At 42.1% G+C, this 20,778-nt stretch overlaps 1 protein-coding gene across 4 annotated transcripts in view; it reads right to left on the reverse strand.

Moving 5' to 3' along the window:
- Positions 1-9,358: 9,358 nt before the first annotated feature.
- THOC2 (THO complex subunit 2) overlaps positions 9,359-20,778 on the reverse strand; it is a 39,275-nt gene continuing 27,855 nt past the window's right edge. Inside the window, exons 26-39 of one of the 4 annotated variants that reach the window (XM_083371791.1) lie at positions 20,388-20,516; positions 19,960-20,091; positions 19,673-19,857; positions 18,377-18,552; positions 17,912-18,005; positions 16,482-16,951; positions 15,341-15,399; positions 13,562-13,597; positions 11,981-12,118; positions 11,689-11,758; positions 11,434-11,594; positions 11,068-11,144; positions 10,928-10,975; positions 9,359-9,583 (exon numbers count right to left, since the gene is read on the reverse strand). In XM_083371791.1, coding sequence (XP_083227917.1) covers positions 10,948-10,975; positions 11,068-11,144; positions 11,434-11,594; positions 11,689-11,758; positions 11,981-12,118; positions 13,562-13,597; positions 15,341-15,399; positions 16,482-16,951; positions 17,912-18,005; positions 18,377-18,552; positions 19,673-19,857; positions 19,960-20,091; positions 20,388-20,516 — 1,755 coding nt within the window. In that variant the 3' untranslated portion in view covers positions 9,359-9,583; positions 10,928-10,947. Of the gene's footprint in view, positions 9,584-10,927; positions 10,976-11,067; positions 11,145-11,433; positions 11,595-11,688; positions 11,759-11,980; positions 12,119-12,811; positions 12,861-13,163; positions 13,368-13,561; positions 13,598-15,340; positions 15,400-16,481; positions 16,952-17,911; positions 18,006-18,376; positions 18,553-19,672; positions 19,858-19,959; positions 20,092-20,387; positions 20,517-20,778 lie in introns of those variants that run through there. The other 3 variants (XM_083371793.1, XM_083371794.1, XM_083371792.1) reach the window with 3 other exon arrangements.

Below are 20,778 nucleotides of genomic sequence, written 5' to 3' on the forward strand. Positions count from 1 at the left end.
AGGCCATCAAACAGGCAGTAGTCACACCGGACAATTCATATATTTGTGTAACACTGCCTTGTATGCAATCAGCCCAGGTTCGAATCTCAGAAGGGTATAGCTGACTGAGGACGACTAAGGAGTCAGAAATGCATCTTCAGTTTCCCTTTAATTCTTTGTTAGTAATTTTTACACACACACACACACACACACACACACACACACACACACACATATATATATATATATATATATATTATAACTATGAACTTTCAGGTGTTTATAAGCAAATCCCAAGTTTTGATGGGGAGGAAAAAAAAAACCCAAAAACTTGGCAGAATAATTTTGCCGCAGATGCTAAGAAGGCTCCTAGGTGGGCAGACGGTGATGAGAAAGAGTTCTCCAAACGCAGACATTCAAATACCCTGCTCCAAGATAAAAACTGAGTCATGTGCATTTTTGACATTTGTCAGCTAGCTACAGTCAGCTTTGCACAACAGGATGAATCTATTTTTGTCTCGACTCTCCCACACAAAATATACGGCATGCAGTAACTCCTGTTGGGGGGGGGGACGGAATTATATTCCTTGTTAGCAACTTCATTCCAGGCTTAAAATTAAGTTGGGCTGAAGTGGACTATTTTTCTCATTGCTCTGAACAGAAATTTCCTTTAAAAAAAAATAAAAATCTTTTTCTCCAGTCTCAATGCAGAAACGTATGAGAAAATCAGCAAGCAGAATTGAGTCTGTTGCAATATAGCCTAATCACCCGAATCACATATCAATATTTCCAGCATGCCACCGAGAAGGAGACAGTTAATTTGTGGACAATTCACACTCCGCAGCAATAGGTGTGTGAAAGGAACAGACTAATAAATGAAGTCTTGGCTGCACAAAATTATCTCTCAGACAGAGAGATTTCAGCCGGCCTGAGAAGGAAGGAAAAGCGGCTGAAAGACAAATCAGTTGGCCTCAAAGAGATGCAAACGTCATTTGGGGACGGACTCAAGATTTCCCAAGAAGAGAATTAGATGCTTTGAATGAAGAACAGTTAACTGCTAGGTGCCTAATTCTGGACAAATTCGACCTATTTTACTGTTTCCATTAGTAAATTCCAGCCATTTCTGGCTTTTTAATTTTATTTTTTTAAAACAATATTTACAAATAATCACGATAAACTGAAATTCTGGAGCTAAACTCTTCAGAATAAGAAGGATTCGTGAGAAACATTTCTTGATAACGGTGAATACGCTCGCTGAGCTATATCTTAAGATCAACCCTTCCAAATCCCAAAATCCAACTGTTAGAAGGAAGCGGTTGAACTTAAAGTGGTCTTCATAGGTACGGAGTTATACTTCTTCACTTTGTCCAATACCAGATAACATTTCAACATTTCTTCACTCCAAGAAGAGTTGGTATGATGTCTGGAACAAAATTCTATTTTTAATTGTGGTTTGTTGGCAAAATCCTGGTAGGTTGGTTTGCATGTTAATCCTCCTAACCCATGGATTAAGAGTGATCCATAAACCACAGCTGGCTTTTGCTTTACACATCATATTGACCCCATTCACTCCATGTGATTGGCAGGATGCTCCTTCAGATACGGAACAATTGTCCTTAGAAACCATCACCCAGGGGCATCAAGCAGAGGAAGACCAAAGTTATTCTCTGGCATCACAATGAATTCTGGGAGTTGAAGTCCACAAGTCTTAAAAGTTGCCAAGGTTGAATAGTCCTGGTCTAATCTGATCTTCTACACAGGCTTTTCCAATGTGGAGCCATCATGTTTCAGTGGTAATTAGTATTCAGAGTAATATTTCCCAATTTCCACTTATTCATTTAGATAGTTACCATCATTCAGACATGCACAGAAGACCACAAAAATCTTTTGTTTCAGATGAGCACAAATGTTTTTAGGATCCTACAGCAGCTCTGTTCTCACAGCACACAGAGCAAGCTAGCCAGCTAAACTTCAGCCTATGAGTCCTAGGTTCTCTCTAGTCCTAGTGCTGATGATGTTACCTAGTTGGGTCAGGAAACATCTGCAAGAAAACAACCCAGCTCAGAGAGCACCAAGGACCCCACATTTCAACCTTGAGCTACCAATATTCTCCTTAGGAGTCGTGGTGGTGCACTGGTTAGAATGCTGTATTGCAGGCTAATTCTGTTGATCGCCAGGGGTTCGATCCCAACCAGCTCCTGATAGATCAGTCATCTATCCTAATGCTGTCAGTAAAATGAGGACCCAGATGGTTGGGGGAGCAATAGGTTGACTCTATAAACCTCTTAGAGAGGGCTGTAAAGCCCGGGATATTTGCAGGACCGTCTGCTGCCAGGAACGTTTTCCCATTGCCCTGTGCGCTCACACAGAGAGGGCCTCCTCAGGGTGCCGTCGGCCAGACAATGTCGGCTGGCGACCCCCAGGGGAAGGGCCTTCTCTGTTGGGGCACCCTGTTTGGTGGAATCAACTCCCCCGGGAGCTCCGGATGGCCCCAGACCTTCGGTCCTTTCGCCGTGACCTTAAGACATATCTTTTCCAACAGGCCGACCTGGACTGATGATAATGGGGTTTTTTAATTATGATTTTAAATGTTTTTATTGGTTTTAGTGGGACTTTGACACAATTTAATTCTTTTTAAATATTTGTATTCATTTGTATTTTATTGTTGTTAGCCGCCCTGAGTCCTTCGGGAGATAGGGCGGCATACAAGTCTCATAATAAATAAATAAATAAATAAATAAATAAATAAATAAATAAATAAATAAATAAATAAATAAATGTCTAAGTGCTATTGCTATTACTGAAATTGTAGTCTAGCTTCAGGTCTGACTTTAGTCATGGTTTATGATTTCCAAATTGGGCTAATGAGTAAACCCCACCGAGTTAAACCTAAGAAGAAGTTTATGCCAAAGGCACTTTTCAATTGTTTGCAAAGAATTGGCTGAGGTCCCTGGCAATTTATCATTCTTTAGCTGAGCCAACAGTCTTGTTGAGGATTATCCTTCAGTTATACCTGACCATGATCTGGAAGGAAAGCAATTGCCCAAAAGCCGTGTTTGCGTTGACTTTGCATTCCCTGGTTCGGGAGCATAGTAATTGTGCAACTGACATTCGAGGCCCCCTCTGAATTGAAAATCTTTCTGCTATAAATCATTTTTTAAAAACACTGATGCCTACCTATCTGTTCCTATCCTCATCCATATAGTTTATGCTGACCCCCGCAAATCCTTGCTGACGTCAATACTATTTAATGCCATAATTCTGCTTAGCTAAGCTGGAAACATTTCTTTATATTCTGCCTGAGAGGTGGGAGAACCCGGTCCCCAATGTTTATAGATGGAGTGAATTCCAAATTCTCAATAACTGCAGCTTTCTTTTGACAGCTATTTTTGAACAGTACTACTAGGAGATCATTATGCAAAAGGAGGCTCCTATCTCCCAATTCTGTTAGACTAAATCAGGGGTCTCCAAACTTGGCAACGTTAAGACCTGTGGACTTCAACCTGCATCAACTTGCATTCTGGGAGTCGAAGTCCACAAGTCTTAACGTTGCCAGGTTTGGAGACCCCCTGGTCTAAATTATCCTACTTTGGACATCTTATGCCAAGACCCAGCTCTCTTGAAAAGGATCTCATGCTTGGAAAGATGGAAGGAAAGAGAAGAAGGAGATGGCCAGCAACAAGGGGCTTAATTATGATGGCAATGTGGGCACCATGGGAAAACCTGAAAGAACATGTTAGGGACCGATCATCGCGGAGGAAATAAATTTACGTGGTCGCTAGGAGTCAGAAATGGCTTGATGGCACATAATCAATCGATTAATCAAGCGGTCTTTCAATTTTGTAGAACAATTCAACAGACTAAGGGGTGAACTAGCAGAAAGAACTCATTTCGATACCATAAAACCTTCATTTGCTCATCCATTGTTTTAACACGACCCCAACATAAAAACCAAAACTACATAGTTAACTTAGTATGTTGGACCCAACTGATGTGTTTAGATTATAACTGGTATGTAAACCCAGAATATTGTATGGATTAGTAAACAGCTCATCATTAATACAACTGTAAGCTGAATCTGCTCTAAAACCAAGTGTAGCTTGTCATGTTATGGCAACCTAGCCAGTTGTAGCTTATTCAAAACATGACAGTTAAACTAAGTTGCAGTTTTATATTGGAATGACCAAGAAAGTAACAGATATTTAAATCAGGCTTCATTTCTAATGCCTCCAAGTTGTATACTGTTGTTCTTCTGGAATGAAGAAAGAAGTCATAACAGAACCACAGAATAATAGAGTTGGAAGGGACCTTGGAGGTCTTCTAGTCCAACCCCCTGCTCAAGCAGGATATCCTGTACCATTGCAGGCAAATGGCTGTCCAGTCTCTTCTTATAAACCTTCAGTGATGGAGCACCCACAACTTCTGGAGGCAACTTCCGTTCCCCTGATTAATTGTTCTCACTGTTAGGAAATGTCTCCTTAATTCTAAGTGCTTCTCTCCTTGATTAGTTTCCATCCGTTGCTTCTTCTTGTCCTGCCTTCAGGCGCTTTGGAGAATAGATTGACCCCTTCTTCCTTGTGGCAGCCCCTCAGATATTGGAACACTGCTGCCATGTCAACCCTTCCTGCTTCTTTACACTAGAACTGGAATCATCTTTGCTTCTTCATTTTCACAAATATAAAATGCGCCCATTAACTCAAAACTGGCAACTCAGTTAAAAAAACAAGAGGCTGTCCTGCAGAGGTGTACAGAGGCTGTCTTGCAGAGGTTCTGCAGAATGAAAAAGTAGCCACTGAAAAATGATCCCTTTCCAACCTCAGTCCTATTTCTCTTCGCACAGAGACCATCACTAGAGTTCAGATGGTTTCAGTCCAGCTGGCAGGTTGCCTGCTTCCCTGCTTCCCTGCCTGCCTGCTATCTATCTATCTATCTATCTATCTATCTATCTATCTATCTATCTATCTATCTATCTATCTATCTCCATCCGTCTGTCTGTCTGTCTATCTGTCTATTTATCTATCTATCTATCTATCTATCTAACTATCTATCTATCTATCTATCTATCTATCTATCTATCTATCTCCATCCGTCTATCATCTATCATCTATCTATCATCTATCTATCTATCTATCTATCTATCTATCTATCTATCTATCTATCTATCTATCTATCTATCTATCTATCTATCATCTATCTATCTAATCTATCTATCTATCTATCTATCTATCTATCTATCTATCTATCTATCTATCTATCTATCTATCTATCTATCTCCATCCGTCTGTCTGTCTGTCTGTCTGTCTATCTGTCTATTTATCTATCATCTATCTATCTATCTATCTATCTATCTATCTATCTATCTATCTATCTATCTATCTATCTATCATCTATCTCCATCCGTCTATCATCTATCTATCTATCTATCTATCTATCTATCTATCATCTATCAATCTATCTATCTATCCATCCATCCATCCATCCATCCATCCATCCATCCATCTATCTATCTATATATCGATCGATCTATCATCTATCTATCTATCTATCTATCTATCTATCTATCTATCTATCATCTATCTATCTATCTATCATCTATCTATCTATCTATCTATCTATCTATCTATCTATCTATCTATCTATCTATCTATCTATCTATCTATCTAATATGCAGTCTATCTCACAGTGAACCTCTTATTTCTATTTTTAGATAAGATGAACAAGAATATAAAGAGTTAACCCTAACCCTTCCTTCTAGCACTGATGATGTTACCTAGTTTGGCGATGAAACGTCTGCAAGAAAACCGCCAAGCTCAAAGAGCACCGAGGATCCCAAAGAACAGTGTTGTCATCCACTTTCTCTCAGCATAGGCAAAATAATAACTTTGTGCATTAGACGCGTTTTTGTGAGAAGGGGCCAGTTGTAAACTGTGCAACCTCTGTATAAAATGACCACCTATCAGGTCAGGGAAAAAAATGCAGTGAGGGTTCTTCACCATGCAGTGTGCTGAAGACTGAAGTGGACAAAATTATATTTATTTATTTATTGAGAAAATGGTGTTCAAGTTTCTGTTTAGGACAGAGAACATCCTGCGTTCAGTATTAGAAAAAGATGCATTTCATTAGAAAAAAAGACACGTGTTTGGTTTAAAAGAAGAAAAAGCACTAATGTTACGGGTAGCGGATTACTTCAGAAGATGAAGTTAAGTTTGAAGGGACAGCATCATAACAGAAGTTTCACGGTTTTATTGCCTCTGATCGCCTTTCGGCCTTTTGGGAGCATTTGTTTTACAAAAGCCATTTTCTACCATTCCTTCTTTTCCTTTGCATAATTTAGATCAATACTGACATGCAGTGGCCAGTTCAGTCTGTCAAAATATTCTGATTTCCTTCCCTTGGTTTCTTTTTAGCCGTAGGAGCCTCAGAACGGATACATCAGAATAAGAAGTGGGAAGGGACCTTGGAGGTCATCAAGTCCAACCCTCTGCTCAAGCAGGAGTAACTCTATGCCATTTCAGACAAATGGCTATCCGGTTTCTTCTTGAAAGCTTCCAGTGTTGGAGCGTTCACAACTTCTGGAGGCAGGTTGTTCCACTGATTCGTTGTTCACGCTTTTAGGAAATTTCTCCTTAGTTCTCGGTTGCTTCTCTCCTAGACGAACGCGCTGCTACCTTCACTTGGAGAGCCTTGAATTTAAAGAGCGGAAGGTACAAAAGCTCTCATGTTTGCATCATGCACACAAAGAACAGTTCGGAAATAAAAGGGTTAGGATTATGTTCAAGTTCTCCTGAAGGCAGAAGTCCACCCCAGCCCTAGAATTCTATGTCCTCTACAGCAGGGGTCCCCAACCCCCGGTCCGTGGACTGGTACCGGGCTGCGGCACGCCAGCAACTGGTCTGCACAAACAAGCAAAGCCCCATCCGCGGGATGCAGGGAGCACACAAAACCACGCCCTCTCCGGTCCGTGGAAAAACCTATCTCCACGGAACCGGTCCTTATGCCCGAAAGGTTGGGGACCTCTGCTCTACAGGTTGCAAAAGTTGCGGGGCAAGGAGTGTCATACAGGTAGTTCTCAACTTCCGACGACATTTGAGCCCAACATTTCTGTTGCTAAGTGAGATAGTTGTGAGTTTTGCAACCTTCCTTGCCACAGTTCTTAAGCGAATCGCTGCAGCTGTTGAGTTAGTGACACAGTCAATCCCCAAAGTCAATCCCCCATTGACTTTTCTGTTCAGAAGTTTGCAAAAAGGGATCAGCTGACTCCGGGACATTGCGACCGTCATAAATATGAAACGGTTGCCTAGTGTCTGAAGTTTCATCACGTGAACGCGGGGATGCTGCAAGGGTTGTAAACATGAAAAATGGTGGCATGTCCCTTTTTTCAATGCCGTTGTAACATCAAATGGTCACTAAATTGAACTGTTGGAAGTTGAGAACTATCTGTATTAGGGATTGAGGTTTAATATTCATGGTTTTACAGTGGCATAAATGCATATTCTAGCTATTTTTTTCTTGGCTAGACCACCCCATTGCAAGAATGTTTAACTGAAGGCCCACCTTTTTAACTTTTAATTTATTCTATCCTTGTTTTTAACTCCTCCTTTTATGGAGATGCAAAATTTTTAGGGTTATGTTTTTAATTGTACATCTCCTGGAAACGCTCTAAAAGTGAGACGGGCAGGAACTACGCTGAATAAACAAAATCATACCATATTTTAGATTGCCTTGTATTCAAGGCTTTTAACTAGCTACTCATCATCCCTCCCCTTATGTTTTTTACAAACTGCCTACCATAAATGGAGTTAAACATTTTAACTTTACCATGTAACTTTTCTCAACAGGACAAATCATTACAAATTGATTTCAAAGTCTCAACGGCCTTTGAAGCGATTGAAAAAAATAATCATTCAGACAAACAATGAAGGCTTGATTATATCTTACTTTAAGAAAAGAAAGCATGTGAATCCATTGTAAAATCAATGTTTCCCTTCCTTGAATGGCCAAACTATGGAAGACATTTGAGATGATTTTCCAGGCTTCATTCTACCCATTTAAAACAACCCCCCCCAACGCTGCATTCTCTTACCCTTTGTATGAAATATAGTAGCAAAATCTTTCACCCTTTGAGAAGAATAATTACTTTAATCGTCCAGATTCTTACAAAGCCTTCCACAGCAAGTTGGTTAAATTGACAGGTTATACCTTCGATTTTTTAAAAAATTGTCCTCACTATTATTACAAGGTACTGAAATCGAAAATTTCTTTACGGTAGCTTTTTCAGTGCTTTTTATGACAGAAAAGCCAAAATGGATTTTTTGAAAGAGGGTGGTGGTGGTGGTGGTGTGGAAACCAGGTAAATTTAGTCTCTTTCTTTTGATCAAAATAATTGGGTTTATACCTAAGACCACAGGAATTATACAATTCCAGCTAATTTGGGATTCATCGACATATTTGTCATTAGGACATCACTCTATAAACAGCTTTTCAGACATCCGAAATTGAGGCCAGGAACGCAACAATAGCCTTTGGGAAGTTTGCAGCTAAAAGGGGAACGTTTTAATTTAACATTTTACAAAGTAAAAAACGAAGAGGATCAAAGTACGGCACCACTTGAATCCCATCCCGTGAAAACACCTGAATAAGCAACGCACACAAGGATTTACGACCCGTTGAGAAAACTATTTTTTATTTAGAAAAAAGATTACACTGGTAGAATTTCAGATAAAAAAATTGTTTGTTTGTTTTTTTAAAAAGGTCATTGTGAAACTTTTCTTTTTGTTCCCCCCCCCAGCCCCCACTAAAGTCCACCGATAGATACAAAGTTCCTGTAGCTGTAATATTGAAACCTAATTGGTCTGAATTTCTTTTCGGAAGAAAGTAGTCCCCAATTTCTTTAAAAACATTATGACAAACGTAAGAAGCATCGTGCGGAACAACAGAGGGTGGGGTGCTCCTCTTGTTCTCTCTCTCTCTTTCTCTTTCTCTCTCTCCTTTTTTTAAACAAGTCACAGTTGTGCACATAATATACAAATATTCCCTTAGCATTGCTTGAAAACAGAGGGCCCACCCCCTCGGTTTTAGTTATCAATATTAAAAACAATAAATAAAAACTGGATTTTTCTTTTAAATGAGGTAAAATCCAAACGTTCAATAACGGTTTATTTGTTGTTGTTGTTGTTGATTTTTTCCAAACACCTAAAATAACGCATTTCCAATTGGAGAAAAAAAAATAATAAAAACGGCTAAACGGAGGAAGTATTTCGATAACCTAAAGTAAGAACTCTGTACATATGAAAAAAAACCCCCTCCATTGCAAGATGGCAACTGCTGGCAGCACATTGTGCTAAAAAATATGGAACAGGTAAACACTTCCAGCCAGTACTGAAAATAAATGTTTAAGAAACTTAAGCGACGAGTTAAAATTACACTAATGTACAACTCAACCATTAACATCTTCAGCAACGGGAGAGAAATAAAGCAGAGAGGTGAATAATTTAAGGAGATGGAGACAGGTCCGCTTCATTCACAATCTTCTGTGCAATCAAAATTCACGTCTGGAAAATTCACGTCTCGTCACAGCTCACCATCTTCTTCTTTGAACCTCACCCTAAAAAGGGAATGAAGTGCAATCACTAAGATATGTTTCATGAAAGAAGCAAGAGCTAAAACAAGCTTAAGCTATGAGAATGGTCCACCACTGATCCAATTCATTCAATAAAGTACAGCTAGGATGCAGCTGAAGGGTAGAGAAGAAGAGACAGAGCCTGGGGGGCGGAGTCAAGAGAGGACTTAGCCTAGAATCGCTACGTGTCCACAAATGCTTCAAGTCCAGTTCCCCCTTGAATTCTGCTGACTCTTATCTAGTCAGTTTAGTGATGGCTGTTAGTTGATTAGATTCTTGTGTGTAGGCTTCACATATGATCCTGATTCTTCACCTCTGACATGAAGTGAATTTAGCCCATGAGGGAGTTTACGTGTAGCCACAAATTATACTTTGGAGATCAACTCTAGTTTCTTCCTCTGGGTTCTCGTTGTTCATTCCCTACAGATATTGGCCTAACATCTTCAACATTTTAACCCAAGGTGGTGCAAGTAGTCCTCAACTTACGCCTGGTCATTTTAGTGACTATCCAAAGTTGCAACAGATTCCCCCCCAAAAGGGACTTACAACCTGGTTGTGAAGTTCTAAGGGCCAGGCCCATCCCCCTAGACGAGTCACACGACTGTATTGGAGGGGGCCCTTGGTGCTTTCTGAGTTTGGCTGTTGTCTTGCAGATGTTTCAGGACCCAAACTAGGTAACTGATGATGTTACCTACTTTGGGTCATGAAACTTCTGCAAGAAAACAACCAAGCCCAGTGAGCACCAAGGGCCCTCCTTTCAACCCTGAGCTACAAATATTCTCTTTTATTGATGACTGTATTTATTGCAGCGTCACATGGCCACATAACCGATTTTACATTTTTGGCTGAAAACGGGCATTTATTTTTGGTTTCAGGAGGAAAAAAAAGCCTCATAGCAAACAACGGGTTCACCGAGTGACTGCTGCAAAACCAAAGGGTTGTAAAAGTGGGTTGTTCACGTGATGACCCATTTTACGTCTGCAGTGACTCACAATGGTAATGGGAACGCTCCCTTTTGGCATTTGTGCATCTAGAGCAGGGGTTGTCCAACCTTGGCCGTTAGGATGACCCCGGACAGGATATAATTATGGGAATGGATTATCAGAAATATTGAAACCCTACATTTACCTTTTGATTTAAATACAGTCTCAGGGCTCATCCGTGCCACTTCACAGAGAAACTCCAATTTTATTAATAGAGAACATCCCTGTAGCCCTCACCTAACCTATATAGAACGGTCAATGCCTTCAAAGTCATTCTCAACAGGAATGAGGTGGCAAGTACCTGCTTCCATCTCCAATGAGAAGTCAAAAAAAAAATTATGCTCACCTTGGTCAGAACAGTGCTCATTATCTATGCTTGTCTGAAGATTTATGGGTGGATCTAATGTTAAGGGAATCATTTTCTGAAAAAGAATTTCTTAGAAAACAAGGTCAACCAACGTGAACGATAGCACAGCAAAAGGATATTGTTTTTTTTCTTCTTTGTTCCCAGTACTATCCCGTTTTTCTTTCTTCTCTGGTTTCTCTTTATCATGCCTGGACTCCTAGACAAAAGGAGACAAGAGGGAAAAAATAAATAAATACGGCTTAAACACATCACACTTTAGCAGTTTCTGTATGGATCAGGGAATACTGTGGGGGTTTCTTTTTGTATAAACTAGTTAATTCGTTTTTTTCCCCCCATTCTTCCTATTAATGGTGTTCTGGTTAACCCAATTCTGGTCCAGAAAAGAAAAATAAGCTTCAAAAAGTGCCGAAAGTCCAATACGCAACCTAATCAAATGAAGGGAGATTTTGGTTACTGTCAACCAGAAAAATAAAGAATCGCCTAACCTTTTTGCTTCCAGAAGAGCTTTTCTCCATCTTTTCAACTTTGATGGAATCTCCTTTCTCCTTGCTTGAGGATTTTGACTTGTTCTTCTCTTTGTCCTTCTCATTGGAACGAGGGGGAGAGTCGGAAGGACTTTCGCTCTTATTGTGTTTGGAGGAACCAGCTAGACAGGGCAAACAAATCAGCTGTCAGTAAGCCATCCATGGGGCCAACAAGGCATTAATTATCAAGGAGAGAAGAAGCAGGAGAGCGCATACTTGTTCCGTTTTCCTCTTTCCGACGCTTGGTTGAATCTTGGGGAACTTCGCGGTCATTATTCGAATGATCCTAGATGGGGTACAACATCAAGGCAAGGTTTCTTTTAGAAACACGAGTTTGTAAATATTAGGCATAAAACGAGCTGAGCTGTTAAAGCTGTGGTCTTCTTCCTCCCCAGTGGCTTTTAACGATAAGCTTCTAGACTGTTGCTCAAAGCCATTTTTATTAGAAAGGCTGGAGATAATGTGTTATCTTAGTGCTCAGTGTCATGAATATGCAGAAATCACAAACCCTTTTTCGGTCTTTCCTTTCCTTTTCATCTTTCTTTTCTCTCTCTCGGGACCTTTCCCTCGATTTGTCCAAATCTTTCTTGTCTACTTCTCTCTCCTTACTTTTGGACAATGCTGGAGTGGAGTGGTTAATGTGGTGCTGTCAAATCAGAGCAATATCAAAAAATTACTACATCGCTTCCAAGGCAATTCACTCAATCTTGCTCCCAAATGCTGGTGTATGTGTGTATGTATATATGTGTATATATCTATGTATATGTGTGTGTGTGTGTGTACATATACATATATATATGTAGGTCTTGGCGTATTCGGGTCTTTTCCCGTGTAAGATTGAGGGTGTCTTGGCAACATTTTAACGAGGTCCCACTCGTCATCTTCAGGCTGGTGTCTTCGGCTTTGCATGAAGCCGAAGACACCAGCCTGAAGATGACGAGTGGGACCTCGTCAAAACGTCGCCAAGACACCCTTACATGGGAAAAGGCCCAAATACACCAAGACCTACATAACTGTACCCGTGAAAATCTACGGATATACATACATATATATATATATATATATATATGTGTGTGTGTGTGTGTGTGTGTGTGTATGTATGTATATGTATGTATGTATGTATGTATGTATGTATGTATGTATATTAAATGTTTGTTAAGCATTCAGAATATATATACATATATACATATTTATATATATATATATATATATACAGAATATATATACACACACACATATATAAAATGATGTTTCATATCATGCTGGAAATATACTGAACGATCACAAGCCGCAACCAGAAATTCACATATATATTTTTTGCCATGAAAATAAAAATCACCTCAAAACAGCACTGAGATTGCTGTGAAGGCAGCTTAAATTTCATAGGTCTGTAGTCAGAGAAAAACGGGGACGAAAAGAGGCGTTTGGCCACGTTCCAAATATTGGTTGCAAGTTATTTAAACAAGCAGTTATGGCAGGTGGCATCAGCTCCTTTGGGCTGATCTTGGAAAGGCTAATCAGGGTAAAACCTGGTTAATGTTTGGACAGGAACTGTGAACCACTTTTCTTTTGTTTCAAGAAAACGATGTGGATGCCTGCATGCAGTTACCAGGGAGAGAGACCTTAGCTTATTTTAAAAGAATGGGACAGCCATGTGTCCGAGGAAGGCAGTTTGGGGGAAAATTTATACCGTCGTAAATGTGAGTCGGCTGCCAAGTGCATGAATTTTGATCACGTCACCCTGGGGATGCTTCAACGGTTGCAGGTGTGAAAAACGGTCATTTGTTTTTTCAGTCCCATTGTATGTATGAATGGTCACTAAAGGAAGAGTTGTAAGGTGAGGACTATCTGTAATAAGTCTTCTTCTTAAGGAACCACCAAGGGTCTGTGAAAAGCTGCAACAGAGCAAGAGAACACAACGCTGCCTTTCCACAACCGTACGCAACTGATAACCTTGCCAAGCTCTGCTGTTCTGCTCCTTTACCAAACCTTTCAACATCATCATCATCATCATCCTCACCACTGCAAAAGCCTTTTAAAAAATAAATTAAAAAAACAACCCAGAAGCTGAAGGGCGAAAGACTCAAACCTTAACTGCGGAGTCCTTGAGTTCGCTGAGATTGTCCTGCAGAAAATGAATGGAGATGACACGTAAGCTGAGAGCGTTCCCAGAAAGCACTGCAGCGTGGGAAATCGGGGCAGAACCTCAAAACAACAAACAAAACAAAACAAAAAAAACTTCCCCTCCGGGAATAAAAACAGGGTTAATACTTTTCTTAAAGACAATTGTATGCACACAGCCCTAGGCTAATTACATCAACCAAACGAGCTACGGAGCAGATGTGCTCTTAGTTTTTTTTCTTTTTTTAAAACGACATTGCCTCCCCCCACTATCTTTCTTTGCCAAACCTTTATTGTAAAAGTTATACTTCCAGTCTAATTATTGGGGGGCAAATTGCAATTTAGGGTTAATTGGGTGGCATTACTCCCTTGCACGGTTCCTACCCTGCTCTCTTGAAAGCCAAACATAAAAACTGACATCGGAGGAGAGGGCTGTGCTTCCCGCCACCGTCGTGTCCCCGAGCTGGCTGCCATTACCGCTCGCTCCCTGAAACGCAAAGAGCACCAGCCCGAGAATCAAGGCTTGTTCTAGAACCACGGTGCAAGGGCCCTGCTCTAAGCTAGTCTCCATTTCAAGCCAACTTCTTCAAAGAGCCTATCTTTTTCTTTAAATTTTTAATTTTCTTTTAAAGGTTGGCAAGTCAGAGCGACATCCCCACACGGCCCAGTGCGCGGACATAAGTGATCGGTTAAACTTACAGTTGGGCACGCTTCAACCGTACTGCAAACTCACAAGAATCCATGAGCATGGGCGGTTTGGGAAATAAAAAGGGAATAAAACATGGAGCAAGGAAATCGCTACCCTGAGTCTTCAAAGGAGGCTGCAGCCCAAGGGGTTTAGGGCTGTGCTGTGCTTGGCTGCTGGGGTTTTTCGCTTGTTGAGTGGAAGGCTGGGCTGCCACATCTGGGTTACGCAGAGCGCAGAGCTCAACAGAGTGGGAACTCAGTGGAATACAAACAAACCTCGCAGGGTGGGTGGCCCACGGGCTGCCTGAACATACACAACTACAGGAGAGCTGATCACCAAGGAGACTTTTTTTTTGTTTTGTTTTTTTTTTTAAAAAAACAGGACTCAAGACTTCTCTTGGCTCAGCAGGAAGACGCTCAATAAACAGCCTGATGAATGTAGTAAAGACGCCTCCACTTTCCCGGTTTCCTCCGTGAAATTCTTCAAGGCTTAACAGATCGATTCTTCCCGATCAAGGCAGGAACAACAACAACAACAAAAAAGAAAGAACACCACCCTCACGCTCCGCTCGGCGTGCGTGCTGAGAGAGATTCGCTTGCTTGTAGCTACCACTGCACTCCAAAAATATATAAATATCTGACTGTTTTTTAAAAAAAAATTGGCGTAGGCACTTCTGGCTTGTTTGCACTTTTTTTTAAAAAAAACCACAAAAATAAAAACAAAAAATCATCATCATCATCTTGATATTTCCATACTCTATTTACAACACTTTGTGCTAGGTCCTTGAAGTTTTAATTTCTTTCTTTCTTTTTTTCCTCTAATAAAAAAGAGGTTTCCGTTTCATTTACTTTTGAAAATAATAATAATAATAAAAAAGAGTCCACCAACCAATCAAAAGGAATGCATTTTTTTTAAAATGCATTGGGAAAAAATAATAATAACAACAACTTCCAAAGGCTTCAACTCGGCACCAAACTTGAAGGAAGGAAGTCGAGACTGGCATTCCACGTTAGATGAGAGCCTAGAAAATGGGCGTTGCCTTCCTCAGGCCATACTAACCTTTACACTTGAGGAATGTGACGGAGAAGAATGGGTATCTATTTTGCGACGTTTTTGTTCTGGAAAAACAAGGGGGTGGGGGAGAACAGAGAGATAGAAGTCGGGAGGTTAAACCTTTCAAGTGAATGGAGTCTCCGTATTGGAGTCTACAGAAGCCAAGAGGCCCAATTTCTTGGCACGTCAACTTAACTTGTTTGACTTGTTGACTGGCCAACTAATTGAGGCCGCCTTCTCAAAATGGATGAAGCCCAGACAGTGATTAAGGCACCAGGTTGGAAACCCAGAGAGAGACGGTGAGTTCTAGTCCTGCCAGGCATGAAAGCTGGCTGGGTGATTTTGGGCCAATCACCAGGAGACGCTGAAACCTAGTTCCACCTTAGGCAGGAAAGCTGGCTGGGTGACTTTGGGCCAATCACCAGGAGATGGTGAAACCTAGTTCCACCTTAGGCACGAAAGCTGGCTGGGTGACTTTGGGCCAATCACCAGGAGACACAGTGAAACCTAGTTCCACCTTAGGCACGAAAGCTGGCTGGGTGACTTTGGGCCAATCACCAGGAGACGGTGAAATCTAGTTCCACCTTAGGCACGAAAGCTGGCTGGGTGACTTTGGGCCAATCACCAGGAGACGGTGAAACCTAGTTCTACCTTAGGCACGAAAGCTGGCTGGGTGACTTTGGGCCAATCACCAGGAGACGCTGAAACCTAGTTCCACCTTAGGCACGAAAGCTGGCTGGGTGACTTTCGGCCAATCACCAGGAGACGGTGAAACCTAGTTCCACCTTAGGCACGAAAGCTGGCTGGGTGACTTTGGGCCAATCACCAGGAGACACGGTGAAACCTAGTTCCACCTTAGGCACGAAAGCTGGCTGGGTGACTTTGGGCCAATCACCAGGAGACACGGTGAAACCTAGTTCCACCTTAGGCACGAAAGCTGGCTGGGTGACTTTGGGCCAATCACCAGGAGATGGAGAGTTCTAGTCCTCCCGCCTTAGGCATGGAAACCCGCTGGGTGACTTTGGACATTCCGTGGAATTCCTTTCAGCTGCTGTAGCTGCGAGTGAGGAATCATCTCTGTCTAGCGGCATGTTCTTTTGCTAGGAAAATTAAAAGCTGGCCCAAACAAAATAGGGTGTAAACCTACCCCTTTCGGAATCTGACGTTTCTGACCGGGGAACAGGTGACTTCAAGGACCCAGCAAGCGGAATCTTCTCTCCTCCTCCTCCTCCTCCACCTCCTCCTCCTCCTCCTCTAATGATTTCCTTGGATTTCATCATCTCCTTGGTCACTTCTCTCTCTCTTGACGGCTCCTTCTCTCTCTCCTTGTCCGCCATTAATTTGGACTCGGTGTTGGACACAATAATCTTGGATTTTTCCTCTTTGGATGATTTTTCTTCTCGCTTGATTTTCTCCTTCTCTTTGTCAGCCTTGGGTGTCTTCTCCTTGGCCTCTCTTGCTTTCTCTTCCTTGTTCGCCCTCTCTTCCTTCGGCTTATCCTTCCCGTCTTTCCCGAGTAATTTAGCTTCAGGAGTGCCAGCTGGAAGTTTCTCTTTCTTCTCCTTCTCTTTTTCCTTCCCGCATTTCTCTTTGTCCTCTTTTTCTTTGACAAGTTTGCTGCGCCCGAGACGAGGAAGCGAGCGTTAGCATCGGAACCGTTTAAACCGTTGCCCTTAGCAGTATCTGTACAGGTTACGTCCTTGACTTACGGCCATTTGTTTTGCAAGCATTTGAAGTTACGATGGCCCTGAGAAAAGGAACTGGTCCTCACGCTTATGACCATCATGGGATCACAACTGGGGTGACTTGGCAACCAGCATATGTTTATGATGGTTGCGGCATCATGGGGGAGTCACGTGACCGCCACGCGCAACCTTCCCAGCAAGCAAAATCAGTGGGGGAAGATTGGATTTGCCTAAAGAGGGCAGCAAAAAAACCCTACAGGATTGGGCGCAGTCACGTGATGACTTCCTTAATGACTGTGTCGCTTAGCGGCGGGAGTTTCGATCTCAACTGTAGGCCGCATGTCGAGGACTACCTGTACCGTTCTGCTGAAAACGAACGATTAGCAATTGTGGCTTGGGGACCCAATGGGAGAGTTCCCACCGGAGGCGGTTGACTAATTAAAACCTAATCCCACCTTCTCGTTCACAGGCCTTGCCAATCTGCAAAGGGCTACTGTGATGGGCGTCCCTTCTTCAGAGGATGCCAAGACAGGGGTGAAATTGCTCTTCCCATCACCCAGCTGTCGTTTTGGGAAGACAGTCGAGTCTACCTCTCAGCAGAGCACAAAGGGGTGAAACACCACCATTTTAACTCTGGGGATTTCTATTGGGGGGCCGGAGAAATGGGATCAGGTGGCCAATGAGCTAGAATCCAGAGGCCACTTTTTGGGGCTCCAAATGCAGTGACACCCCCCACCCCACCCCCACCAAAGCTCCCGTGTTGCTTTCTGCAGCAGTGGGAAGCATCAGTAAAAGATTTATCTCTTTCTCCCAGGGCTTTTTCTATCCTCAGCAGCCCAACGCCTCCTCCCGCCAGGAGATTCAAAAGATACCAAGGCAGCCCGGCCCTCACCTGCTGTTTCCGTTGCTCGCAATCACTTTGGGTGTCACGTTGGCAGCTTTGTTGACCACTTTCACCGCGCCCTGAGACTTCTCCTTCAACTTATCTGTGTTTTTTTTTAAAGAAGAAAAAAAAGAAAAAAGAAGGGAAGAAATTACAAACGTCGATTAAGTGACAGCGTAAACATTTCGAGAGGGACAACAACGCTTGGTTAGCATCCTTTCGCGTACTGGGCAATCTGCAAAGACCAAAGAGGTGGGTTGTGGGGTGATTTTTTAAAGGAGAGGAAGGTGGTGATGAAACATGACATCACGGACGTACTGAAAACAAACTCTGCAAATGTTATTCAAGCCACAGCTTGGTGCATACAGAATGATTAGTGTGCTGACAGTGCTCACCACCCCCTCCCCCCACCCAGCGTGTAGTCCAAAAATAAAAATAAAAATGAGGCTTTGCCAAGGATGGCAGCAAACACACCTGTCTCCTCAGCAGTGGTTTCTTCCAATTTAGCTGTGTTTATCGTGAGTGGAGGCAGCCCGGCTCCCCCAGGCCCGTTTTGCACCATGGTGGGCACAGCGTTCCGGGTAGGAAGGTCCTTCTGATGGAAATCGTTTTCAGGAACCATTTTTCTACTTTTCAGCTGCCCAGAATAGCTGAAAGCCGCACAAAGGGTTAAATATGGGCAGAACACACAGGCCGAAAAGCAAGACACACACACACACACACACACACACACACTGGAAAACACTACTGCTCAGGAAAGAAAAACGTAGGGATTTTTCACTACAGTCATAGGGTAGCTTCTTTTGACCAATGCTCGGTTTGGTACAAGTGTGTGTGCTTGTGTGTGTGTGTGTGTGTGTGTGTGTGTGTGTGTGTGTGGTTTTGTTCTCTTAAGCCTCCAGCGACTGCTTAATCCGTCATTGTCAAAAGTTGCCCAAAGGTTTTTTTTTTTGGGCCTGCTCTAAACTGTTGGCCTTGAAACAGAAAGACGGAAGTCGCCTTAAAAACGAAAGATAAAACTCCCGTGTTTTCACGACAGGGTTTGTACAGGGGGTCCTCGACTTATGAGCACAATTGAGGTTGCTAAGGGAGACGCTGGTTAAGGGAATTTTGCCCCATTTTAGCAAGTGACCTAAAGGCAAGAAGGGAAGCAAAGCCAACTCCTGTTCCAAAGAGACCATCAATTTAAGCCTTCCTTCTCCTGTTTCTGGCTTTTACAAAAACTTTATCACAATAGCTCTTTTATTTGCTTTTTTTTCCCCCTCTAACCCTCCCAGACCCTTTTCCCCTCTCATCTCATTCTTGGAAAACCTCAATTCTGTTCTATTACTAATCTTGGTAAGCGCACCTGGGCGGTTGTTTTAATCAAGACAGACCGCCAATTTAAAGTGTTTGAACTTATTAACGGTGTGATCCTTCCCCCCCCCCCCATTTCTCTCTCCTCGGTCCATTTTATTCAACCAGAGGATAGGCAATAAAAACTTTGAAAGGTTTTACCCTGAGAAAAAGATTTTTTTGGGGGGTGGGGTGGGGTTTGGTTAATCCAAAACCTTTTCTTATGTACATATAAACCATTTTACAATTAAAAAAAAATCTCACACCAACACTCCCACACCCCCTTGTCCTCCGCAGGGCTGAGAATACGGTTTTTTGGCATCACGCAAAACACCAAACACACAAACACAAAAATAGTGCTTCTGCAGCGTTAGGGTGTCTTTTTGATTACACAATTTAAATTTCGTTTCTTTCGGAAGGGACTGGTTTTGTTACCCCATTGCTAACGCATATAGATCGGGTCTCTTTTCTTTCTCCTCCTCGTAAATCTTACGGACTCTTCTTTCCAAGGCCTGGCCCAGATTCACCACCTTTGGATACCACGGCAAAATTTTGGTCAGCACAATAAGGATATTTCTGATATGGGTATATTCCCCGGTTTCCAGACAGTGTACGGACGCCTGGAGGGGAAAAAAACAACACAACAACACAGAAAAATAAGATCTGACGCAAGGCTTTCCTCACCGCTGTTCAGGCAGGGGTCAACCTAATTCCTGAATTACCTTGGTTAACTTATAATGCCACTTGTGCACCACGTGCCGGAAATTTTCGTAGTCTAACTGGTCAGCTTTGTTCACGGCGTCATAACCGCTGGATCGTAACACAGTGATGAAGCCGGGATAGTTACCACATTCCTGCATGGAAACAACGGGGGGAAAAAAATGTAGGATGGTCTTTGACTAATGTTAAACTCTCTCCACTGACTCCTGATTCCTTTTTTAAATAGATGGAAATGAAGACTCAAATCAGCCAGGCCCAAAGGTTCAAATCACGACAAGCTGGACCAAAAGTTTATTAAAAGTGAGATGTTTCGTTCCTCGCCCGAGTTAACTTCATCGGTCAAAAATTCAAAAAGAAAATATTTTGGGTAGTCAGTGTGTTTTTGGAATGGACCAAACACATCAGGCATCTGCGTTATTTTAAACATTACCTTTTCGTATACGCTTTTATCGCTGTGCCACTGGGTTACGGTATCCAACATGCAGCATAGAAATCTACCGTACCGACTAGCTTCATTTTCCGTGCAGCTGGCTACTGTATAGATGATATCGGAGAACACCTAGAAGAAATTCATGCATAAAATAAAAAAATGTTAAGGTAAAAGAAAGAGGTTTGAGTATTCCTAACTTTTCATTTTTCTTTTTTTTCCTTCCTTCCTTCCTTTAAAACACACACTAAAGAGGAATCTTCCGGGATTATCAGTCTGGGACTTTGTAGGTGTCAGGACCCACCCCACTCCACGTCTTAGGAAAACAAAAACTCTTGGGAGTCAGTTCTAGTCCAAAAGGAATTTTTACTAGGACATGCTTGGTTGTGGAAAT

This window comes from Vipera ursinii (assembly GCF_947247035.1).
Source record: "Vipera ursinii genome assembly, chromosome: 12".
In the NCBI taxonomy this organism is placed as follows: Eukaryota; Metazoa; Chordata; class Lepidosauria; order Squamata; family Viperidae; genus Vipera; species Vipera ursinii.